The sequence below is a fragment of the Pristiophorus japonicus genome, chromosome 1, assembly GCF_044704955.1.
Source record: "Pristiophorus japonicus isolate sPriJap1 chromosome 1, sPriJap1.hap1, whole genome shotgun sequence".
Lineage (NCBI taxonomy): Eukaryota > Metazoa > Chordata > Chondrichthyes > Pristiophoridae > Pristiophorus > Pristiophorus japonicus.
In genome coordinates, this window is record NC_091977.1 from 17,451,400 (window position 1) to 17,477,908 (window position 26,509).

The following is a 26,509-nucleotide window of genomic DNA, read 5'->3' on the forward strand; positions in this document are numbered from 1 at the left end:
ATGCCTGGGAATATTTTGCCTCATTATTGTTTCTAAAATCTTACCCATCACTAATGTTAAACTGACTGGCCTGTCGTTACTAGGATTGTCCTTACACCCTTTCTTGAACAAGGGTGTCACATTTGCCACTTTCCAATCCTCTGGCACCTCCCCCGCATCCATGGAAGATTGGAAGATTAGGGCAAGCCCTTCCGCTATCTCCACCCCCACTTCCCTCAGCAACCTGGGATGCAAGCCATCCAGACCAGGAACTTATCCACTCTAAACATATCCAGCCTTTCCAGTACATCCTGCCTATCAATTTTCACCCCTTCCATTACCTAGAAACATAGAAACATAGAACATAGAAAATAGGTGCAGGAGTAGGCCATTCAGCCCTTCAAGCCTGCACCACTATTCAATAAGATTATGGCTGATCATTCAACCTCAGTACCCCTTTCCCGCTTTCTCTCCATACCCCTTGATCCCTTTAGCTGTAAGGGCCATATCTAACTCCCTTTTGAATATATCTAACGAACTGGCCTCAACAACTTTTTGCGGTAGAGAATTCCACAGGTTAACAACTCTCTGAGTGAAGTTTCTCCTCATCTCGGTCCTAAATGGCTTACCCCTTATCCTTAGACTGTGACCCCTGGTTCTGGACTTCCCCAGCATCGGGAACATTCTTCTTGCCTCTAACCTGTCCAATCCCGTCAGAATTTTGTATGTTTCTATGAGATCCCCGCTCATTCTTCTAAACTCCGGTGAATACAAGCCCAGTCGATCCAGTCTCTCCTCATATGTCAGTCCTGCCATCCCAGGAATCGATCTGGTGAACCTTCGCTGCACTCCTTCAATAGCAAGAACATCCTTCCTCAGATTAGGAGACCAAAACTGAACACAATATTCCAGGTGTGGCCTTACCAAGGCCCTGTACAACTGCAGTAAGACCTCCCTGCTCCTATACTCAAACCGTCTAGATATGAAGGCCAACATTCCATTTGCCTTCTTCACCGCCTGCTGTACCTGCATGCCAACTTTCAGTGACTGATGTACCATGACACCCAGGTCTTGTTGCACCTCCCCTTTTCCTAATCTGTCACCATTCAGATAATATTCTGCCTTCCTGTATTTGCCACCAAAGTGGATAACCTCACATTTATCCACATTATACTTCATCTCCACTTCTACCGATATTTTGTCAACAACCTCTTCCTTAGTAAACACTGATACAAAGTACTCATTAACTATTCTAGTCCTGCCCTGCACCTCTAAGCATATATCATCTTCATTGTCCCTAATAGGCCCTACCCCGCCTCTCACTACATGCTTACTATTTACATGCCAGTAGAAAATTTTGGGGGTCCTTTTTATGTTAACTGCCATTCTATTCTCATATTCTCTCCTTGCCAGTCTTATTTTACTCTTCACTTCCTTTCTCAATTTATTATATTTGGTTTGGTTCTCACTTGAAGAATTCATCTGACATGCATTGTACACACTCTTTTTATGTTTCATCATATTCTCTATCTCCCTCGTGATCCAAGGAGCTCTGGTTTAGGTTCCCTTCTTGTTGGAATATCATCATCATAGGCAGTCCCTCATATCGAGGATGACTTGCTTCCACGCCAAAAAGGGGATGAGTTACAGGTATTTCAATGAAGGACCTAATATTCCAGATTCCGAACTACATCCTGAAGGGTGGAAGATGTCTGTGCGTGGATTTTTTTAACATGTGGTGGCCATTGCACACCAGCTACCACACGGGCTTGACAGAGCTAGGTCTTGGTCCAGTGGCAAGGGTTAACTAAGACGACTGGAGACCAGCTCTGCTGCACGGGCCTAGTGTGCACATATATCGCAGTGTGGGCTGGCCCGTGCTGCCCCTGGGTCCTTGGCTCTTCTGGGCCCCGAACTCACGCCTCTCTTGGGCCTCGATCACGTTGCACCACGATCACTCGCCACTCCTGCGCCCCCAACCTCGCCTCTCTACTGTACCTGCCCACGCTCCAAAGGAGCATACCACTTCAAGGTACAGCGTGAGCTGGAGAATGACGGATGTGAAGAGGGCGGCTGGATTGGATGTCACCAAGGTCCAGGTTGCTGATTGGAGCATGTTGGAATATACCTAGCCTATACCTGAAACATCTCCTTCTTGAAGATCACCCATTGTTCGGTTACAGTTTTTCCTGTCAACCTTTGGTTCCATTTTACCCTGGCTAGATCCCCTCTCATCGCATTGAAGTTAGCCCTCTTCCAATTTAGAAGTTCTATTTTAGATTGTTAGTTCCACTTCTTTATCCTTGTTCCCCAACCCCCTTGCAATAAAGGACAGCATATCATTTGCTTTGCTAATTGCTTGCTGTACCTGCAAGTTAACTTTCTGATATACATGCACAAGGTCACCCAAACCCATCCGAATCCCAACATTTACCAGTCTCTCAACCTTTTTTTTTAAAAATTCTGCTTTTTCATTCTTCCTGCCAAAGTGAATAATTTCACACTTCTCCACATTCTTATATCACTTTGCTGTCTCATTGCATCCTCCAAGCTTATTATCCCACCTCGCTTTGTATCGTCAGCAAACTTGGATACATTAGGTAGCACTATCTGCTCCGAGCCAGAAAGTTGTGGGTGTCAAGTCCCACTCCCAGAGACCCGAGCACATAAATCTAGGCTGACATCCCCAGTGCAGGGCTGAGGGAGCGCTGCACTGTCGGAGGTGCCATCTTTCAGATGGGACATTAAACTGAGGCCCCGTCTGCCCCCTCAGGTGGATCCCACGGCACTATTTTGAAAGTGAGCAGGGGAGTTATCCCTGTCCTGCCCAATATTTATTCTTCAACCAACATCAGTTTTTTAAAAAACCTCATTGCTATGTGTGGGAGCTTGCTGTGCCCAAATTGGCCACCGCCTTTCCTACATGTGAATACACTTCAAAGCAGAGTGATGGAGAGAGAGTAGACGGGGTAATGCAGTAATTGATCTAGATTTCCAAAAGGCCTTCGCTAAGGTGCCATATAATGGACTGATTAACAAGGTTGAGAGAATGCGGAGTTAGGGGACAAGTAGCAGAATGGATAGCCAGCTGGATTCCAGACACAAAGCAGGGGGTTGAGGTATAAGAAATAGGAACAGGAGTAGGCCATATGGCCCCTCGAGTCTGCTCTGCCGTTCAATAAGATCATGGCTGATCTGATCATGGACTCAGCTCCACTTTCCCGCCCGCTCCCCATAACCCCTTATCCCCTTATCGATTAAGAAACCGTCTATTTCTGTCTTAAATTTATTCAATGTCCCAGCTTCCACAGCTCTCTGAGGCAGCAAATTCCACAGATTTACAACCCTCTGAGAGAAGAAATTTCTCCTCATCTCAGTTTTAAATGGGCGGCCCCTTATTCTAAGATCGTGTCCTCTAGTTCTAGTCTCCCCCATCAGTGGAAACATCCTCTCTGCATCCACCTTGTCAAGCCCCATCATAATCTTATAAATTTCGATAAGATCACCTCTTATTCTTCTGAATTCCAAAGGGTAGCTATTGAGAAGGTGGGAGGTGTTGTTCCACAAGGATCAGTGCTGGGACCACTGTTGTTCACAATTGATATTAATGATGTAGGAGTTGAAATTTGGCACTGCCGTTTTTGAGGCAGTGACGCCGCCCGAACGGTGATTTTACCACCAGGCGGTACTCACCACCTCAAATTGCTAAATTCAGTATTTTCCCCCAACGATGAGAGTGCAGCGCTAAAAGAGGTGTTGCACACTGGTCCTCAGACGCCAACGGAGCAGTAGCTCAGGAGGCCCACTCAATTTCTCGGCGGGAGGCTAAAAAAAAAAGTTTGCGAACATGTATTTGGCCGACTCCCACACTTCCCCACTGTTGCCATAAATAAATTGAAGCTAAAAAATGAAACTTAACAACTCGCCTTACTCTCTGGACGATACCGCCCCGGGATCCCCGATGTACCGACAGTTTTCCCGGTCGGTACAGCCGCCGATCCAACCTAATGCCCCGGCGCCAAGGGGCCATTGCACGCTCGATGATGTCACCACGTGGTTGGCGGTAGAGTGCGCAGCGGTACCTCTTGGTGCCGCCCCCACCGCTCCAACAACATTTTTCGGGAGGCGAGGAGCCCATTCCCCTGCGTCAGTAATTCCTTAGCTGTCTGTTAGCCGCCCCCTTCCGGCGTTACAAACCGAATTTCAACCCCTTAGACTTTGGAATCAAAAACACAATTTCTAAATTTGCGGATGACACCAAATTGGGGGAGTGGTGGTCGGGGTGTGGGGGGGGGGGGCTAATAGTCGATACTGAGGAGGACTGCAACAAGTTACAAGAAGACATTAATGAACTTGAAGAATGGGCATAAAATTGGCAAATTAAGTTCAATACAGATAAATGTGAGGTATTACATTGTGGTAAGAAAAATAAGGAGGTCATATATTACTTGGAAAATAAGAACCTAAATGGGATAGAGGAGCAAAGGGATTTGGGAGTACAAATACACAAATCACAAACTTGTGACACAGGTTAGCAAGGCCATGAAAAAAGGCAACCCAAGCACAAGGGTTTATTTCTAGAGAGATTGAATTGAAAAGTAGTGAAGTTATGCTAAACCTGTATCGAACCTTGGTTAGACCACACTTGGAGTACTGGTCGCCATGTTATAAAAAGGATATAGAGGCACTGGAGAAGGAGCAAAGAAGGTTTACAAGGATGATACCAGAAATGCGAGAGTTTACATATCAGGAAAGGATGAACAGGCTGGGTCTCTATTTGCTTGAAAAAAGAAAGATGAGGGGTGACTTAAAATTATGAAAGGTTTTAATTGAGTGGATACAGAGAGAATGTTTCCACTTGTGGGGAAGAACCTAGAGGCAATCAATATATAAGATAGTCCCCAAGAAATCCAGGAGAAACTTCTTTACCCAGAGAGTGGTGAGAATGTGGAACTCGCTACCACAGGGAGTGGTTGAGGCGAATAGTATCGATGCATTTAAGGGGAGGCTAGACAAGTATATAATGGAGAAGGGAATAGAGGGTTATGCTGATAGATTTAGATGAGGAAAGATGGGAGGAGGCTTGAGTGGAGCATAAACGCCGGCATGGACTGGTTGGGCCGAATGGCCTGTTTCTGTGCCATATAATCCTATGTAAAAAGTACTTCATTGGCTGTAAAGCACTTTGGGACGTCCTTAGTCCGTGAAAGGCGCTATATAAATGCAAGTCTTTTTATTGTTGTTTGAATTTCCTCTACCGTTGCTAATTGCCCGAAGACATTTTGCGATGCTTTTAAGTGTAAATCGGTTGTTGAATCCTCTGCAGGACAACATGCTAATATATTGTGACACGCACCTTATCATGTATCAAAGCCACACGTTGCCGGGGACACTCTGGATGCATTCCCTCGGCAATTATAGAAGGGTGATGATGATTAAACAGAGTAACTTAATCCGATACATTCATTTACAGCCCTGTTTGGCCAGCTTGTGTTGAACATTTTCTGAACATGGCAGGGCTTTTAAATAGATCAAAGCGAATCCGATGCAGATCATTGGACAACTAACAAAAGAAATGCGAAATAACATCGGAGGGGACAGAATAACTGACTTTAGCGTACACAGCAATGCATCGCTGTCTCTCAATATGTTGGGTGGAGTCACCCCCACGGCCCAATGAGCTCATCCAGTGACTGGCTGACTCCATAACCGACCAAGGTTTGATCCCGGATAAGAACATGAGAACTAGGAGCAGGAGTAGGCCATACAGCCCCTTGAGCCTGCTCCGCCATTCAATATCATGGCTGGATCTTCGACCTCAACTCCACTTTCCCGCCCTATCCACATATCCCTTGATTCCCTTAGTGTCCAAAAACCTATCGATGTCAGTCAACGACTGAGCATTCACAGTCCTCTTGGATTGAGAATTCCAAAGAGTTACAACCCTCTGAAGAAATTCCTCCACATCCGAGTCCTAAATGGCTGACCCCTTATCCTGAGACTGTGCCCCCTAGTTCTAGACCTTCCAGCCAGGGGAAACAACCTCTCAGCATCTACTCTGTCAAGTCCTCTAAGAATTTTATACATTTCAATCAGATCACCTCTCATTTTTCTAGACTCCAGAGAATATAGGCCCATTCTACTCAATCTCTCCTCATAGGACAACTCTAGTTCCAAGAGACAATCTAGTAAACCGTTGTTTCATCCTCTCTAAGCCAAGGTTACCTTTCCTTAGCTAAGGAAACCAAATCTGTACACCCTACTCCAGGTGTGGTCTCACCAAAGCCCTATATAATTACCACAAGACTTCCTTACTCTTATACTCCAACCTTCAGTGCTGATCTCTGCTGAACACCCCACAATTGGTCTCAGTACCCCAGATTAGGGAAGGGGAGGGAATCACTGCCCAAAGATCCCCTCCTTGAAGTGAGCATTCATGGATGCTCGGTGAAGTCAGGATATAACTTGCTCCTATTGTTAAATAGCCTGCCTACACCTCCCTGTCAAAGCAAGGTTTTAAAAAAAAATATTCATTCACAGGATGTGGGTGTCGCTGGCTAGGCCGGCATTTATTGCCCATCCCTAATTGCCCTCGAGAAGGTGGTGGTGATCTGCCTTCTTGAACTGCTGCAGTCCGTGTGGTGAAGGTGCTCCCACAGTGTTGTTGGGGAGGGAGTTCCAGGATTTTGACCCAGCGACGATGAAAGAACGGTGATATATTTCCAAGTCAGGATGGTGTGTGACTTGGAGGGGAACGTGGAGGTGGTGGTGTTCTCATGCGCCTGCTGCCCTTGTCCTACTAGGTGGTAGAGGTCGCGGGTTTGGGAGGTGCTGCCGAAGAAGCCTTGGCGAGTTGCTGCAGTGCATCTTGTAGATGGTACACACTGCAGCCACGGTGCGCCGGTGATGGAGGGAGTGAATGTTGAAGGTGGTGGATGGGGGGGCCAATCAAGCGAGCTGCTTTGTCCTGGATGGTGTTGAGATTCTGGAGTGTTGTTGGAGCTGCACTCATCCAGGCAAGGGGAGAGTATTCCATCACACTCCTAATGCATGTCTGTTGCGCACACGGTTTAACTGTGTATTTGCGTATTTAAAGACCACATATGTTAAAAGAGATATTGTTCTAAAGGGGAAGATCATCCTAAACCTTTAACACTCACCTTTCGTTTCTGTGCCCTTGGATTTTGGTTGAGTTCAATATTCTATAAATGTATCTGGCTATTTATGTATCACGGAGCAGGGTCTGATAGTGAAAGCAAAGGGAAAGCACGCACCGAAAACCTGTACGGGCTGACTGAGCTGCAGAATAACCAGTACAAGGAACTCCAAAGGGCGGCCAAGAAACACAGCAAGACTAAGGCCAAACAAGGTGGAAAAAGGCAAAGCGGTGCCGGGGACATATATGGCACACTGTGGGAGACCATAAGCAGGCGCCTCAGAGACCCAGAGGCCTGTCGTCTCGGTGTAACTGGCACCAGAAGGCCTACTCCTGGTAACCATTCCGTTGCTGAGGGCAACACCTTCGGCCGTAGCCATTCCATGGACGATAGACTGAACGCGGCAATGGACGGATTCACCGCGCGTGGCCCACCGATCGGCGGGGAGCCCAAAGCTCGCAGCAAAACGTTTACCTGGGGCCAACTACCGGGAGGGCGACTGAGCCGCACCGGAGGCCACGGAGGCAGCTGCGACGGCACTGCCCCTCCGGTGAAACATGGCGGCGCCCCCGTATATGAGACGATGGCCGCAGCGCGGCATTCCAATCCGGGACGGGCAGATGTGATGGGCTCACGTCCTGGCTACGGTCCATTCCGCGACCTTTGGCGAAACCTGGAAAGTGCAAGGGACACTTACAAAGTCATCGACGCTCCAAAGAAGCTACTTGCCGCCATGGGAAAGATGCGCACATTCCCAGGGACCGGGGACCTCGTCGCCCATCGCTCTGCTGCCCCAGTGAGCGCTCCGAACTTCACGGCACAGCCCTACGCCTTTATCCAGGCCCCAGCTCGAGAACCCGGTGGACCAGATCATGGCGGAGATGGTTGGAGATGCACAGTGAAGGATGTAAGGAGTGGTAAATCAAGCGCCTTGTTGCCAGGAAGACAGCAAGCGGATGCTGAACACCAATGGAAAGACCACCAGCTTTCAAACTGGAGGAGCGGAGTACAGGAACTCACTAAAAGCAATGGCACCGGTTTGAAGGCAGAGGTGTGTGAACACAGTGAAGTGGATGAAGGTAAATTGGTTACTTTTAACAATTTATAGTTACTCTTTATCAACCTCCGTCCTCTGCCCCACCACCACCCAACACACACTCATTACCAACCAGACTCCCCACTATTCCCATTACTAACCGCACTCTCCATAAGAACATATGAAATAGGAGCAGGAGTAGACCCTACGGCCCCTCGAGCCTGCTCCACCATTCAATAAGATCCTGGCTGATCATTAACCTCAACACTTCCCTGCCTGATCTCCACATCCTTTGATTCCCAGAGTCCAAATGTCAAAGACTCTGAAATTCTCTGCTCTAGAGGGTTGCGGCTGTTAAGATTCACAGCCCTCTGCGTCAATAAATTCCTCCTCATCTCAGTCTTAAATGGCCTATGCCATATCCTCAGACTGTGCCCCCTAGTTCTCGACAGTCCAGCCAGGGGAAACAACCTCTCAGCATCTACCCTGTCAATCCCCTTCAGAATCTTGCATGTTTCAATGAGATCACCTAAATTTCTAAACTCCAGAGCATATAGGCCCATTCTACTCAATCTCTCATCATAAGACAGCCCTCTCATCCTAGGGATCAATATAGTTGCATTGCCGCCATGGCAAGTATATCCTTCCTTAGATCAGGAGACCAAAACTGTACACAATACTCCAGGTGTGGTCTCACCAAGGTCCTGTACAGTTGTAGCAAGACTTCCTTACTCTTATACTCCATCCCCCTTGCAATAAAGGTCATCATGCCATTTGCCTTCCTTATTACTTGCTGTACCTACATGCTAGCTTTCTGTGTTTCATGCACAAGGACACCCAAATCTCTCTGAACACCAACATTTAAAAGTTTCTCACCATTTAAAAAAATATTCTGTTTTTCTATCCTTCCTACCAAAGTGAATAACCTCACATTTCCCTACATTATATTCTACCTGCCCACTCACTTAGTCTATCTATATCCCTTTGCAGATGCTTTGTGTTCTCCTCACAGCTTACTGTCCCAACTAGCTTTGTATTGTCAGCAAACTTGGATACATTACTCTCAGTCCCTTCATCTAAGTCACCGAAGTCATTGATATAGATTGTAAATAGCTGAGGCCCCAGCACTGACCCCACTAGTTACAGCCTGCCAAACTGAAAAAGACCAGTTTATCCCTACTCTCTGTGTTCTGTCTGTTAACCAATCCTCTATCCATGATACTATATTGTCCCCAACCCCATGAGCCCTTATCTTATGTAATAACCTTTTATGTGACACCTTATTGAATGCTTTTTGGAAATCCAAATATACTACATCCACTGGTTCCCCTTTATCTACCCTGCTAGTTACATTCTCAAAACATGTAATAAATTTATCAAACACCATGTTGACTCTGCCTAATCATGTTATGATTTTCTAAGTGCCCTGATTCCACTTCCTTAACACTCTTCCACTATTCCTATTACCAACCAATGCCTCCACTATAGTATTACTACACTTCCGTTTCCGACATTACAACAGTGACTACAATTCAAACATTGACTGTAAGGTGCTTAGGGACATCCTGAGGTTGTGAAAGACACTACATAAATGCAAGTCTTTCTTCCATTCTTTACTTACCAAGTCTCCACAGATGCCATTACAAACCAGAGTCTCCTCTATTCACATTACTACCTGGTTTTCCCATTGTTTCCATTACAACAACTTGCATTTATATATTACAATGTACCCAATGCATCACAGAAGCATAATCAGCCCAAAATGGACACCGAATCTAAGAAGCAGAGATTCGGATGTTAAAAAGGATCTCAAGGGAGAATAGGAAGGGTCAAGGCAGACAATTGTGTACTGTGGGGCTTAGGCGGCTGAAGGCATGTAGGGATGTAGGAGTTTTATAGTGATGGGGAGCGGTGATGGCATTAAGCAACTTAAACACAAAGTTGAGAATTTTTAATTTGAGGTTTTGGGGAAACCATAACCTGTTTGTGCCTTCACTGATCCCATTACCCATTGTGTTCCCACTGATCCTATTACTCTGTTCCCTCTCATCCCATTACTATAATCCCTCTCATCCCATTACTGTGTTCCCACCGATCCCATTAGCTACTGGTGTTACCATTTTCCCATTACTTCCTGTCTTTCATCTGATCCCTTTACCCACTGGTGTCTACTCATAGTATCTTTACTCTCCTCTACCTCCTTTTTTCTTACTGTGAAGTGTCGACTCAGACACAATCTTGCCTCCTGGTTTCTGTGTTGTTTATAATATCCTCTTTGTCTCAACAATAAAGATGAATCTCTCAAGACTTGTCTCTGTGTGTTTGTATTTTCCTTGTGTGCTTCTATTTCAAGTACTCTCTTCTGCATGGTTATAGTCTGTAATCCTTTAATTTCAACGTGATCTGTCTTTCAGACTGCCGTGCATTTGGGATTTGGATTGACTTTTGTAGAATGTTTTACAATTAATTTTACTCACAAAATCATTTAAAACAAAAGGACGAGTGCTTAGTTTTCTTATCAGTTCTCTCTCCTCCCCATCTCCTGTCTTAACTCCTTGTTGCGGTACAGTGCCAAGGGTGCCAACCAGTCAGTCTCTGATACACCATCCAAATGATCATTTTGTACCGCTCAACCCTGACTATAAATATCAACGGTTACTTTTCATGCAAGGGCCAAGCAAGAGGGATAGGGAAGAGGGTGGGTAGATGGGATTGGAACTATTTGCTGGCGTGAAGAGTAAACACTGACATAGACTGGTTGGGCCGAATGGCCTGTTTCCGCTTTATAACCTCTGTGTATTATATTCTGTGTGTCTGCAGTCGTGTCCAATCCTCGGTCTCACCCATTGACCGCGCCATGTATGCTGGAAAGCGATCAGGAGCGGGACCTTGTATGATTTCCTTCCCACCTCGATAAACCAGGGCCACTGAGGCCTCTCGTCTCACCTCATGCTGGTTCGGAATCAGTTAACTGTTAAACTTGTATCGAATCTTGGTTAGACCACACTTGGAGTTACTGTGCGCAATTCTGGTCTCCATATTACAAAATGGATATCAAGGCACTGGAGAAGGTGCAAAAAAGATTGACAAGAATTATACCAGAACTGAGAGGTTATACTTATCAGGAAAGACTGAAAATGCTGGGGCTATTTTTTCTCTAGAAAGGAGAAGGTAGAGGGGTGACCTGATAGAGGTCTTTAAAATTATGAAGGGATTTGATAGAGTAGACGTAGTATTTCCACTTGTGGGGGAATTCTAAAACTAGGGGCCATAAATATAAGATAGTCACTAATAAATCCAACAGGGAATTCAGGAGTAGCTTCTTCATCTAGAGAGTGGTTAGAATGTAGAACTTGCTACCACAGGGAGTAGTTGAGGTGAATAGGGACGTGAGAGTCACTGCTAAGGCCAGCATTTATTGTCCGTCCTCAGTTTCCCTTGAGAAAGTGGTAGTGAGCCTTCATTTTGAACCGCCGCAGTCCATGTAGTGAAGTTAATGAGTTCTAGGAGTCTGACCCAACGACGATGAAGGCAATATATTCCAAGTCAGGATCGTGTTTGACTCTGAGATGGTGGTGTTCCCATGCAACCTGCTTCCCTTGTCCTCCTAGGTGGTGAAGGCCATGCCACTTCAGTTGGCATTAAGAGTTGAGCACATACTGTAGGACTGCAGTCACGTCTGACATATAGGCAGTTTCCCTTCCATGTGCGTGTGATTGATTGATTGATTACTCTATAAAAATTCACCTGATTTTCATTGAAATCACTGGAGATGAAAATCAGGTGGTGTCTACGACGAGCGGCTGATCTGTCATGCCAGTTTAACGGCAAACTAAATGTCTAACCCACTGCTGCCCAAATGTGCAGACGAATATCAGTTCTTGGGCATTAGTTATCTCAAGGTTACAGTAGGTAAGGAGGTGGGGGGTGGTTTACACACAATGTTGACAAAATGGACGAGGGCCAACTATATCGAGTATTTTCTAATCACTTCACGCACACGTGTGTTCATGCACTCTTGCTGCAGATAAGAAACCAACGAAAAAGGAGGAGAAACAGAAGATGGCGACAGGGCAGGTGTACGAGTTTATGGAGGCACTCCCAACGTCTGAGGTGAGACGTAGAAAGAAAGAGATTGTGTCCATCGCAGTCGCAGATTTGGGCTTGCACTGTTAGAGTTAAATTGTATTGTTAATTTGTGATGGGTTAGTTAATAAATTTGGGGGATTTAAAAAAAAAGACAAAAAGAAAATAAACCACAGGTCTGCAGGAACAGAACACACTGGAAATACACAGCGGGTACATCAGCCACAGAAGAGACAAGACGGGCTAATGGTTTATTTAATGCAGTGAGTTGTTATGATCTAGAATGGGCAGTGGAAGCAGATTCAATAGTAACATTCAAAAGGGAATTGGATAAATGCTTGAAGAGGAAAAATTTGCCGGGTCATGGGGAGAATAAAATATTACTGTTGTTAACTTTGGCTTAAACAGAGAGCACCTTAATCATTGTCAGTAAAAGACCATTTTCCTTGGCTCATGGCTCCAATGCTTTGACTTGCAGTTGGAGAAAGGCAGTGGATATGAATACATGGCCAGCTGTGGACAACAGAGGCTACTTCTGGAGGGAGAAGGTACAGCGTTTCACCATCTCACTTGAATAAATGAAGTCCTCATCGCATATAGCAGGCGCGTTCGTGCGGACGTGATTTTTCCGCTATTTTCCGCTGTAACAATACTCCACTATGTAACAAGAATTTTTCTCTGTTCTGCCCGGTTGTTCCCAGCTCCACTGTGACCTGCAGCTTTCATTGCAGTGCCGTCAGTACAGACTGTAACCCCACACCACATAGAAAGAAAGAAAGACTTGCATTTATATAAGCTCCTTTCACAACTACCGGATGTCTCAAAGCGCTTTACAGCCAATGAAGTACTTTTGAAGTGAAGAGAGGTAGAGAGGCAGAGAGGAAAAGGGAGGGAATTCCAGAGTTTAGGACCTTGGCAGCTGAAGGCACGGCCGCCAATGGTGGAGCGATTAATATTGGGGATGCTCAAGAGGCCAGAATTGGAGGAGCGCAGAGATCTCAAAAGCTTCAAAAAGTCAGAACTGTAAGTCGGAGGAGGCAGTGATCATACTTTACAAGATCTGATCAGACCACACCTGGAGTACTGTGTCCAGTTCTGGCCGCTAAGAACCAAGGGAGATATTCAACCACTAGAGGCAGCATGGAGAGAGCCACGATGGCTGATCACTGGCAGCAGGGAGTCTGAATAAGGGGAAAGACTAGAGAAAGACTTGGCCTTCTCCACCTGGAATGGAGGCGTCTGTGATGTGATCCCACAGAGCTATATAAAATTGTCAAAGGTACTGAAAAAGTAAGTACGAAATATTAGTTTTAATTAAGAAAGCAAGATAGAAAGAACTTGCATCTTTCGCAACCTAAGGGTGTCCCAAAGCACTTTGCAGCCAATGAAGTACTTTTGAAGTGTAGTCACTGTTGTAATAGTAGGTTAGACATGCCTTAAGTGCTCACAGGGTAGTTGAATGTTAATGAAACAAGGGATAAGGGACTTCAGTTGGAGAGACTAGAAAAGCTGCAATTGTATTCCTTGGAGCAGAGAAGGTTAAAGGGAGATTTAATCAAGGCTGTTCAAAATTCTGATCGAGTAAATAAGAAGAAACTGTTTCTACTGGCAGGAGGGTCGGTAACCAGAGGATGCAAATTTAAGATAATTTGCAAAAGAACCGAAGGGAGCTGAGGATTTTTGTTATTTTTGCTCAGCGTGTTATCTAGATCTGGAATGTACTGACTGAAAGGGTGGTGGAAGCAGATTCAATAGTAACTTTCTGCTATGTGAAAAGAGCAGAGGGGAGTGGGACTAATTGGACAGCTCTTTCAAAGAGATGGCGCAGGCATGACGAGAAAACAGCAACTAGTGGGGTACCGCAGGGATCAGTGCTGGGGCCTCAACTATTTACAATTTATATTAATGACTTGGATGAAGGGACCGAGTGTAATGTAGCCAAGTTTGTTGATGATACAAAGATGGGTGGGAAAGCAAGTTGTGAGGAAAACACAAAAAATCTGCAAAGGGATATAGACAGGCTAAGTGAGTGGGCAAACATTTGGCAGATGGAGTATAATGTGGGAAAATGTGAGGTTATCCACTTTGGCAGGAAAAATAAAAAAGCAAATTATTATTTAAATGGAGAGAAATTACAAAATGCTGCAGTTCAGAGGGACTGGGGGGTCCTTGTGCATGAAACACAAAAAGTGAGTATGCAGGTACAGCAAGTGATCAGGAAGACAAATGGAATGGTTGGCCTTTATTGCAAGGCGGATAGAGTATAAAAGCAGAGAGGTCCTGCTACAACTGTACAGGGTATTGGTAAGACCTGGAGTACTGCGTACAGTTTTGGTCTCCATATTTAAGGAAGGATATACTTGCATTAGAGGCTGTTGAGATTTTTGAGCGACAAGGGAATAAAGGCTTATGGGGAGCAGGCAGGGAAGTGGAGCTGAGTCCATGATCAGATCAGTCACGATCTTATTGAATGATGGAGCAGGCCAGGGGCCAAATGGCCTACTCCTGCTCCTATTTCTCATGTTCTTATGTTCTGTGCTGTATGATTCCATGAGGTGCTATTTACTTACGTCTGTCTTGCGTTCAGTGCGCCTTAGTGAGGTGCGGAACTAGTCCACGGTCACAGCTCTTTCTGCTCGAAAAGAACGGAGAGCTTGAGATGCAATAACCGGCAACTGTGAAATTGACGTTAATGCAATTGCCGAATGGTTAGCGCTCTTCCGCCTATGTAAGCTGTTGTGTACATAAATAAACAGACTAACTGAACCAGGAGTAAAGTAACTTAACCGAGTCCTTTATAGCAACACCCCAAAATGGTGTTCCAAACCAGCATGAACGAGCATGTTTACAGCAGTGTGTGAATAGCTTCCGCAGGGTCCTACTGCCTGTCTACTGTCCTGTAACAAACAAATAGAGTATGAGCACAACAAAAGCGACTGCCCATTTTAAACCTGGGCCTTTTAAGCGGTGGAAGCTGTCCTGTGCGGGTGTAGCACACTGTATTAGTAAACGTAAAAAGAAAAGATCCAACTTTTGTTGTGGGGCTGCCCCACCGCTGTAACTTTGTGCCGGGATTGCGGCGAACCCGGGTCGAAGTTTTGGGGCAGAGTGGGGAAGACCCCGAGCTTACTTAACCCCCACCCCCTCCTATATTTCCCCCTCTAACGGCCCACTCGGGACAGGTTGCAGGGTCGCGGTGGTTGCTAACCATCGTTTTGCTGTTTCCCGCTCACAGGTCCACCTGGGTCTTCAAAGCTTCACCGAGGACAAGGGGCACACCTGGATATTATGGGTCTTAAACTAAAAAAGGTAAGTGACTGATGGTACGCTGACAGTGAAGCCGCTGACACTCCCATTACAGAACAAAGAGTAGTTCTCGATCGCCGACATTTAAAAGTGTTCCTCTTTTGGGGAGGGGAGGGAGAATCCCATGCTCTGAATGTTGAAATTAAAACAGAAAATGCTGGAAATGCTCAGGAGGTCAGGCAGCATCGGTGGAGAGAGAAACCGAGTTAACACTTCAGGTCGATGACCCTTTGTCAGAACTCTAAATGTTGACTGTGCCTTGGCTCGGTGGGTAGAATTATCGAATAGTACAGCAAAGGCACACATCTACAAGATGCACTGCAGCAACTCGCCAAGGCTTCTTCGGCAGCACCTCCCAAACCCGCGACCTCTACCACCTAGAAGGACAAGGGCAGCAGGTGCCTGGGAACACCTGCAAGTTCCCCTCCAAGTCACACACCATCCTGACTTGGAAATAAATCGGCCTTCCTTCATCGTCGCTGGGTCAAAATCCCGGAACTCCCTCCCTAACAGCACTGTGGGAGTTTCTTCACCACACGGACTGCAGCGCTTCAAGAAGGCGGGTCTCCCTGCTTTCTGCTGGGGAGGCTTGCCAATCTCTGAATCACCCTTGGAGATCGAAGGAGAGTTTAAAAAAAAAAATAGATATTTTTAGTTTATTATTTATTCTTTCACGAGTTGCGGAAAGGCAACATTTATTGCCCATCCCCAATTGCCCTCCCCGCCTTGAACCGCCTCAGTCTGTGCGGTGAAGGTACTCCCATCATCATTATAGGCAGTCCCTCGAAATCAAGGAAGACTTGCTTCCACTCTAAAAGTGAGTTCTCAGGTGGCTGAACTGTCCAATACAGGAATTGCAGAGTATGTCACAGGTGGGACAGACAGTGATTGAAGGAAAGAGTGGGTGGGGCGTCTGGTTTGCCGCACGCTCATTCCGCTGCCTGCGCTTGTTTTCTGCATGCTCTCGGCGACGAGACTCGAGGTGCTCAGCACCCTCCTGGATGCTCTTCCTCCACTTAGGGCGGTCTTTGGCCAGGGACTCCCAGGTATCGGTGGGGATGCTGCACTTTATCAAGGAGGCTTTGAGGGTGTCCTTGAAACGTTTCCTCTGCCCACCTGGGGCTTGCTTGCAGTGTAGGAGTTCCGAATAGAGTGCTTACTTTGGGAGTCTTGTGTCGGGCATGCGGACAATGTGGCCCGCCCAGTGGAGCTGGTCGAGTGTGGTCAGTGCTTCGATGCTGGGGATGTTGGACTGATCGAGAACACTACTCCCACAGTGCTGTTAGGGAGAGAGTTCTAGGATTAGAGAGCATTTAGGCCTCCCAGACAATGAAGAATCTACTGGAGGAGGGAGGAGAGTTTGAGAGCTTTGTAAGAGCGCATGTTCGTCCCCTCCACCAAAAATACTCGCAAAATATGGTCCAAACTGAATCGGGTGATGCTCGCTGACCCAACCGATACTCATCACACAGGACTGTTAAATTGTCCCAATCGTTAAGCAATCATTTTTCCCGCTTGCCCCTTAACTTGGCTCCATATCCGTTTGTGTTTTCAGGAGAAAGGCTTTCCAGAAGATGAAACTTCAGGCAGCTTCGACACAAAGAAATTACCCGGTAAACACTTCAAAATATCTAAAAGGAAGTCTATTTGTGGAGGCAGAGGGCATGGCTGAGGTACCTAAATGAGTACTTTACATCTGTCTTCATTGAAGCAGAGGATGCTGCCAATGTTGCAGTAAAGGAGGGTAGAGAGAAATTGCTTAGGGTAAAAATAGATAAAGAGGAGGCACTTAAAAGGCTGTCGGTTCTCAAAGTAGAAAAGTCACCAGCTCCGGATTGGGTGCATACTAGGTTGCTGAAGGAAGGAAGGGTGGCAAGCATAATCTTCCGATCCTCCTCAGATATGTGAGTGCTGCCAGAGGATTGGAGGTTTGCAAATATTACACCTCTGTTCAAAAAAGGGAAGTGAGATAAACCAGGTAACTACAGGTTGGTCAGCCGATCGTTAGTGGTGGGGCAACTTCTAGAGAACATAATCTGAGACAAAATTAATGATCCCTTGGAAGAACAAGTGACTTCTGAGGACATAGTATAGTATAGTATTAGGCAGTCCCTCGTATCGAGGATGACCTACTTCCACACAAAAAAGGGATGAGTTCGCAGGTGTTTCAATGCGGAAAATGACGTTCTAGGTCCCAAACTTCATATTGAAGGGTGGAAGATGCCTGTGCATGGATTCTTTTAATGTGGGTGGAATGGCCGTTGCACACCAGCCACCACACGAGCTTGACAGAGCTAGGTCTTGATCCAGTGGCAAGGGTTAACCAAGATGACTGGAGACCAAGCTCTTCTGCACGGACCTAGTGCGCACACATATTGCAGTGTGGGTTGGTCCGTACTGCCCCTGGGCCCTCGCCTCTTCTGGGTCCCGAACCCTCGCCTCTCCTGGATCCCGATCACTACGCTCCTGGGCCCCGATCTCTCACCGCTCCTCCGCCCCGATCAAAAATGGAGCAGCCAGAAACAGGACATCAATTAGTCTCCTCTTATCTTAGATATTTTGATATTTCAAATAACAATGTTGAAGACATCGACAGACTGGTGAAATGGGCAGACACATGGGATGAAATTTAACGCAGAGAAGTGTGAAGTGATGCATTTTGGAAGAAGAAATGACAAGAGGCAATATAAAATAAATGATAGTCAACATGGATTTGTGAAAGACAAATCGCGTCTGACTAACTTGATTGAGCATTTCGATGAAATAAGGAAGAAGATTGATGAAGGAAGTGCAGTTGATGTGGTGTATATGGACTTCCAAAAGGTGTTTGATAAAATGTCACACAATAGACTTGTTAGCAAAATTGAAGCCCATGGGATTAAAGGGGTAGTGGCAGTGTGGAGACAGAATTGGCTGTGAGACAGAAGGCAGAGCGTAATGGTGAACGGTTGTTTTTTGGACTGGAGGGAGGTAAACAGTGGTGTTCCCCAGCGGCCAGCATTAGGACCACTGCTCTATTTGATATATAGTCACGACCTGGACCTGGGTATAGGGGGCATAATTTCAAAGTTTGCAGCTGATGCAAAGCTTGGAAATGTAGTGAACAGTGAGGAGCATAGTAACCGACTTCAGGAGGACATAGACAGACTGGTGAAATGGGCAGACACATGGCAAGTGGTCCGTTTTGAGGAGAGGCAGGATGTCAAGGCCTTAGAGAGGGAGCAGTGGAAATTTACCAGGATGGTACCAGGGATGAGGGACTTCAGTTACGTGGACAGACTGGAGAAGCTGGGGTTGTTCTCCCTAGAGCAGAGAAGGTTAGGAGGAGATTTAATAGGGGTGTTCAAAATTGACATTTTTTTTTACACCGCTTGAAAGGGCGGTGGAAGCAGATTCAATCGTAACTTTCAGAAGGGGATTGCATAAATACTTGAAAAGGAAAAAAGTTGCAAGGCTTTGGGGAAAGAGCAGGGGGAGTGGGACTAATTGGCCAGCTTTTCCAAAGAGCCAGCACGAACACGATGGGCCGAATGGCCTCCTTCTGTGCTGCACGATTTTATAATTCTATGATAACTCTGATTTTGCTGGTCAGACTGGTGAGACACTTTAAATCCTTCCCAGCCTTGTTTCACCGAGATGCCAATGTCCTGACTGCCGCTCTATCCGCGTGCACCACCAACAAAAAACTGCCAAAATCAGTCCGTGAGATGAGACCTCTGTCCACTGAGCTGTCGATCGTGGAGGGGTCCAGCCAGTCAGGGTGGTCTTCTTCTCTTCTTAGGCAGTCCCTCGGAGTCGAGGATGACTTGCTTCCACATGAATGAGTTCTCAGGTACCTGTTGAGTCTGATGCGGGATCTACAGTCTCTGTCACAAGTGGGGCAGACAGTGATCGGAGGGACGGGTGGGTGGGGTGCTTGGGTTGCCGTGCGCTCTGGTGACCAGCCCAATCTTCTCTTCCTTATTCCCTCCCCCTCCCCCCCCGATCCCTCAACAGCCCCAATCTGCCATTTCTCCCCCCCACTCCCATTCGCCGGAGGCCAGCACCGGCCTCACCCGTTCTTTCCCTCCCTCCCTCCCTCCTCTGTGCGGCCTCTTCATCTGGCTGGCTGCAGGTGGAAAACAGAGCCTCAAATCCAAATCAGGCCTGGGCGTTAAAGTCGGCTGGGCTTGCGGGAAACCCATTCTCCCGGGTTTCCTTCCCATATCGGAGGCCCCCCCCGTCCCAACCCGCTTTCCCCATGAAAATCCAGCCCAACCCATCTTGCTGGACTTTCTGGTAGCACCTTTTATAATTCACTACAATAACAACAAATTGCATTCATATAGTGCCTTTAAAAAGTAGTAAAATGCCCCAAAGCACTTCATAGGAGCGATTAGCAAACAAAATTTTGCACCAAGCTACATAAGGAGATAATAGGGCAGGTGACCAAAAGCTTAGTCAAAGAGGTAGGTTTTAAGGAGCGTCTTAAAGGAGGAGAGAGAGACAGAGAGGGAATTCCAGAGATTAGGACCTCGGCACCTGAAGGCACGACCATCAATGGTGCAGCGAAGAGGCCAGAATTGAGGAGCGCAGAAATCTCGGAGGGTTGTGGGGCTGGAGGAGGCGACAGAAATAGGGAGAGGGGGCAAGGAGGGATTTGAAAATAAGGTTGAAAATTTTAAAATCGAGGCTTTGCTTAACCGGGAGGCAATGTAGGTCGGCAAGCACAGGGTTGATGGGTGAGCGGGACTTGGTGTGAGTTAGGACACAGGCAGCCGAGTTTTGTAATGAGCTCAATTTGACGGAGGGTGGTAGGTGGGAGGCCAGCCAGGAGTAAGTTGGGATAGTCGAGTCTAGAGGTAACAAAGGATTTCAGTGGCAGATGAGCTGAGGCAAGAACATAAGAAATAGGAGCAGGAGTAGGCCATACAGCCCTTCAAGCCCGCTCCACCATTCAATAAGATCATGGCTGATCTGATCATGGACTCAGCTCCACTTCCCTGCCCGCTCCCCATAACTTCTTATCCCCTTATTGTTTAAGAAACTGTCTATCTCCACCTTAAATTTATTCAATGTCCCAATTTCCACAGCTCTCTGAGGCAGCGAATTCCACAGATTTACAACCCTCTGAGAGAAGAAATTTCTCCTCATCTCAGTTTTAAATGGACGGTTTCTTATTCTAAGATCATGCCCTCTAGTTCAAGTCTCCCCAATCCATGGAAACATCCTCTCTGCATCCAGCTTATCAAGCCCCCTCATAATCTTATACGTTTCGATAAGATCACCTCTCATTCTTCTGAATTCCAATGAGTAGAGGCCCAACCTACTCAATCTTTCTCATGTCGGGCGATGTCACTGGATGAGCCGCTGTCGTAACATTCAGGCGAGGTAACACAAACTGTTTGAGAAAAGCGGAGTGTTCCAGGGAGTCATGTCTTCTTTCCATCAAGGGAAACTAAAATGAGAGAGGCGTAGAGATTCCGCTCATATCCCGTCAGTTATATCCGTGCCCCCTGGGCAGAATCGGACGAGCCCGCGCTAAAAAGATTGTGTAATTGTACACATAGAAACATAGAAACATAGAAAATAGGTGCAGGAGTAGGCCATTCGGCCCTTCTAGCCTGCACCGCCATTCAATGAGTTCATGGCTGAACATTCAACTTCAGTACCCCATTCCTGCTTTCTCGCCATACCCCTTGATCCCCCTAGTAGTAAGGACCTCATCTAACTCCTTTTTGAATATATTTAGTGAATTGGCCTCAACAACTTTCTGTGGTAGAGAATTCCACAGGTTCACCACTCTCTGGGTGAAGAAGTTCCTCCGCATCTCGGTCCTAAATGGCTTACCCCTTATCCTTAGACTGTGACCTCTGGTTCTGGACTTCCCCAACATTGGGAACATTCTTCCTGCATCTAACCTGTCTAACCCCGTCAGAATTTTAAATGTTTCTATGAGGTCCCCTCTCATTCTTCTGAACTCCAGTGAATACAAGCCCAGTTGATCCAGTCTTTCTTGATAGGTCAGTCCCGCCATCCCGGGAATCAGTCTGGTGAACCTTCGCTGCACTCCCTCAATAGCAAGAATGTCCTTCCTCAGGTTAGGAGACCACAACTGTACACAATACTCCAGGTGTGGCCTCACCAATGCCCTGTACAACTGTAGCAACACCTCCCTGCCCCTGTACTCAAATCCCCTTGCTATGAAGGCCAACATGCCATTTGCTTTCTTAACCGCCTGCTGCACCTGCATGCCAACCTTCAATGACTGATGTACCATGACACCCAGGTCTCTTTGCACCTCCCCTTTTCCTAATCTGTCACCATTCAGATAATAGTCTGTCTCTCTGTTTTTACCACCAAAGTGGATAACCTCACATTTATCCACATTATACTTCATCTGCCATGCATTTGCCCACTCACCTAACCTATCCAAGTCGCTCTGCTGCCTCACAGCATCCTCCTCGCAGCTCACACTGCCACCCAACTTAGTGTCATCCGCAAATTTGGAGATACTACATTTAATCCCCTCATCTAAATCATTAATGTACAGTGTAAACAGCTGGGGCCCCAGCACAGAACCTTGCGGTACCCCACTAGTCACTGCCTGCCATTCTGAAAAGTACCCATTTACTCCTACTCTTTGCTTCCTGTCTGACAACCAGTTCTCAATCCATGTCAGTACACTACCCCCAATCCCATGTGCTCTAACTTTGCACATCAATCTCTTGTGTGGGACCTTGTCGAACGCCTTCTGAAAGTCCAAATATACCACATCAACTGGTTCTCCCTTTGGGGAAACATCCTCAAAAAATTCCAGTTTGTCAAGCATGATTTCCCTTTCACAAATCCATGCTGACTTGGACCTATCATGTCACCTCTTTCCAAATGCACTGCTATGACATCCTTAATAATTGATTCCATCATTTTACCCACTACCGATGTCAGGCTGACCGGTCTATAATTCCCTGTTTTCTCTCTCCCTCCTTTTTTAAAAAGTGGGGTTACATTGGCTACCCTCCACTCTATAGGAACTGATCCAGAGTCAATGGAATGTTGGAAAATGACTGTCAACGCATCCACTATTTCCAAGGCCACCTCCTTAAGTACTCTGGGATGCAGTCCATCAGGCCCTGGGAATTTATCGGCCTTCAATCCCATCAATTTCCCCAACACAATTTCCCGACGAATAAGGATTTCCCTCAGTTCCTCCTCCTTATTAGACCCCCCGACCCCTTTTATAACCGGAAGGTTGTTCGTGTCCTCCTTCGTGAATACCGAACCAAATTGTTCAATTGGTCCGCCATTTCTTTGTTCCCCGTTATGACTTCCCCTGATTCTGACTGCAGGGGACCTACGTTTGTCTTTACTAACCTTTTTCTCTTTACATATCTATAGAAACTTTTGCAATCCGTCTTAATGTTCCCTGCAAGCTTCTTCTCATACTCCATTTTCCCTGCCCTAATCAAACCCTTTGTCCTCCTCTGCTGAGTTCTAAATTTCTCCCAGTCCCCAGGTTCGCTGCTATTTCTGGCCAATTTGTATGCCACTTCCTTGGCTTTAATACTATCCCTGATTTCCCTTGATAGCTACGGTTGAGCCACCTTCCCTTTTTTATTTTTATGCCAGACAGGAATGTACAATTGTTGTAGTTCATCCATGCGGTCTCTAAATGTCTGCCATTGCCCATCCACAGTCAACCCCTTAAGTATCATTCGCCAATCCATCCCAGCCAATTCACGCCTCATACCTTCAAAGTTAGCCTTCTTTAAGTTCTGGACCATGGTCTCTGAATTAACTGCTTCATTCTCCATCCCAATGCAGAATTCCACCATATTATGGTCACTCTTCCCCAAGGGGCCTCGCACAACGAGATTGCTAATTAATCCTCTCTCATTACATAACACCCAGTCTAAGATGGCCTCCCCCCTAGTTGGTTCCTCGACATATTGGTCTAAAAAACCATCCCTTATGCACTCCAGGAAATCCTCCTCCACCGTATTGCTTCCAGTTTGGTTAGCCCAATCTATGTGCATATTAAAGTCACCCATTATAACTGCTGCACCTTTATTGCACGCACCCCTAATTTCCTGTTTGATGCCCTCCCCAACATCACTACTACTGTTTGGAGGTCTGTACACAACTCCCACTAACGTTTTTTGCCCTTTGGTGTTCTGCAGCTCTACCCATATAGATTCCACATCATCCAAGCTAATGTCCTTCCTAACTATTGCCTTAATCTCCTCCTTAACCAGCAATGCTACCCCACCTCCTTTTCCTTTTATTCTATCCTTCCTGAATGTTGAATACCCCTGGAGTGAGTGAGTTGCACCCAAGACCATTTACGATCGTGCTTTCCGCCATCTTTCACGCCGGTTCAATCCTGGATCAGGCGCCGCCCCCAAAACTGGCCACGCCCCCTTGTTCGACATTGGGATATTTTGCCAATTGCGCGGGTTTGGGAAGGCTCTTCAAATTTTCTGAGGCGCAGTCAGTAGGAGTCAAAAAATATTTAATTTTCTAAGAAACTGACTAGTGTACACTTTTTTACTTCAGTTAATTAAATAAATCTGGAATTTAAAAAAAATCTAGTACAGGTTGAATCTCTCTTATCCGGCACTCTCGGGACCTGACCTATTCTGGATAAGGGATTTTGCCGGACGAGGGATGGTCACATTAAATTGGTACTGAGCAAGGGGATAGCTGGGCTAGCTGGGCTAGCTGGCTTGGGGGTGGTAGATCGCGAGATCAGGCCAGCGATTGCAGGAGTCGGCATCGAGGAAGAACTTCAATTTGTTCATGTGCCACCCGGTGGCCAGGAATGGTTCTGGACGAGGGGTGGTGCCGGATAAGGGAGTTCTGGATAAGGGAGGTTCAACCTGTATCAGTAAAGGTGATCATGACACTATCGGGTTGTCGTAAAAACCCATCTGGTTCACTAATGTCCTTTAGGGAAGGAAATTTACCACACTTACCCAGTCTGACCTATATAGTGACTAGTGTACACCAATGAAACTATTAAATCGTTTGTTTTCTTTAAATTATTTTCAGTGATTTTAAGCAGGTTTCTCACAGGCAGAGGACAGGACACCCTTATTTAAAATGCTTCTTTTTTTTCCTAAGAAACCTATTTTCAGCTGTATTAATAAAACTGCACCAGGTTACCACCCTTAAATATAATCAAGGAATACCTTTTAATGTAACGTAAGGAGGCATAGAAATAAACAATTACATTGTATGATGCTACCCGATTGCACAGGTTCGTGGAAGATTTTAGGTTTGTGATTCTGCCAATGAATTTTTAGAGGAATCTTGAAGCCTACCCTAACCAGCGCAGTTCCAAGAGCATTTTGCGTTCAATTTGCCGATTGCGCGGAAAGCAGAAACTTTAACGCCTCAATCAGATGGCGAGGTTTAGGGAGGGAATTCCAGAGGTTAGGTCCTTGGCAGTTGCAGGCACGTGGTGGACTCAAAGTAATGGCATGTTCACATCCCACTACGGCGACTGCAGGATTTAAATTCAGTTCATTAAAGAAATCTGGAATAAAAAGCTAGCATCAGTAATGGTGAACATGAAACTATTGGATTGTCGTTAAAAACCCATCTAGTTCACTAATGTTCTTTAGGGAAGGAAATCTGCTGTCCTTACCCGGTCTGACCGACATGTGACTCCTGACCCACAGCAACGTGGTTGACTCTTAACTGCCACTCTGAAATGTCCGAGCAAGCCCCACTCAGTTGTACCAAACCGCTATTAAAAAACAACTATACTGCAGTGGTTCAAGAAGGTGTCTCACCGCCACCTTCTCAAGGGCATTTAGGGATGGGCAATAATTGCTGGCCATGCCAGCGACGCCCACATCCCAGGAACGAATGAAACAAAAACGGCCGCCGACCGTTTCGCATTTTTGCACATGATTGCGGGTTTTAACTTTGATGAAACTCCCAAGACTGTACCAAACTGACCCATCAGGCCCGTCCCACGAATGGAAGCCCAATGCCACCGGAAGAAGTGCACCGATCGTCTGGGAATTCTGGGAGGAGAACTACACTGAAGACTCCGCTGCTACAGACAGTGGTACCGTGGAGCTCGTCATCGAGACTTTGCTGGAGGCTGTCCTCATCATAGGCAGTCCCTCGAAATCGAGGAAGACTTGCTTCCACTCTAAAAGTGAGTTCTCAGGTGGCTGTACAGTACAATATGGGAATTACAGTCTCTGTCACAGGTGGGACAGACAGTGGTTGAAGGAAAGGGTGGGTGGCACAGGTTTGCCGCACACTCCTTCCGCTGCCTGCGCTTGTTTTCTGCATGCTCTCGGCGACGAGACTCGAGGTACTCAGCGCCCGCCCGGATGCTCTTCCTCCACTTAGGGCGGTCTTTGGCCAGGGATTCCCAGGTGTCAATGGGGATGTTGCACTTTATGAAGGAGGCTGTACAGTCGGGTAGAAAATACATGGAACTAGCGGTGATGGAGCTTGAACAACTCTTGAGGATCTTAAATTCTAAAGGAATTGATAACTACCTTTCAGAAATTAATTACACATAAGATATGGTTCTGTTTTCCCTGTTCTTATCATTGGCAAAAGTTCAGCTCTCCACATTTTTGACAGGGTTAGGTCACAGATCAGCCATGATTTCATTGAATAGCTCGAGGGGCTGAATCACCTTCTCCTGTTCCTCTGTTCCTAATAATTCCTAATCTACTGGAATAATTTTTTTTTTAAATCTCTAATTTGCTCCTCTGTGTTCAGCAGGCGGGGCATTTGTTTACCCACTGGACCTTTCAGGAGCCGACAGATTGCGCTGTGAAGGGGCCACGTATGTCAATATCCCAGTGAGCCCAGTGTCGAAGAAGCAGCTTCATTATATGGAGCTGGAGCTCCAGGAGTCCAGTCCTGCCATTCGAGGTAACTGCGCACCACGGTCCCACAGCCTACCAAGCATTGCTTCTTCCTCCCTCCTCTG

The 26,509-nt window shown here is 46.4% G+C and overlaps 1 protein-coding gene across 3 annotated transcripts in view; it reads left to right on the forward strand.

The window, feature by feature from the left end:
* dok7b (docking protein 7b) overlaps window positions 1-26,509 on the forward strand; it is a 135,522-nt gene that overhangs the window by 102,449 nt on the left and 6,564 nt on the right. For 2 of the 3 annotated variants that reach the window (XM_070894271.1, XM_070894361.1), the window contains 5 exons: window positions 12,200-12,285; window positions 12,737-12,806; window positions 15,494-15,567; window positions 17,120-17,177; window positions 26,299-26,451. In XM_070894271.1, the coding sequence (XP_070750372.1) occupies window positions 12,200-12,285; window positions 12,737-12,806; window positions 15,494-15,567; window positions 17,120-17,177; window positions 26,299-26,451 (441 nt within the window). The remainder of the gene's footprint in view (window positions 1-12,199; window positions 12,286-12,736; window positions 12,807-15,493; window positions 15,568-17,119; window positions 17,178-26,298; window positions 26,452-26,509) is intronic. The other variant, XM_070894442.1, reaches the window with a different exon arrangement.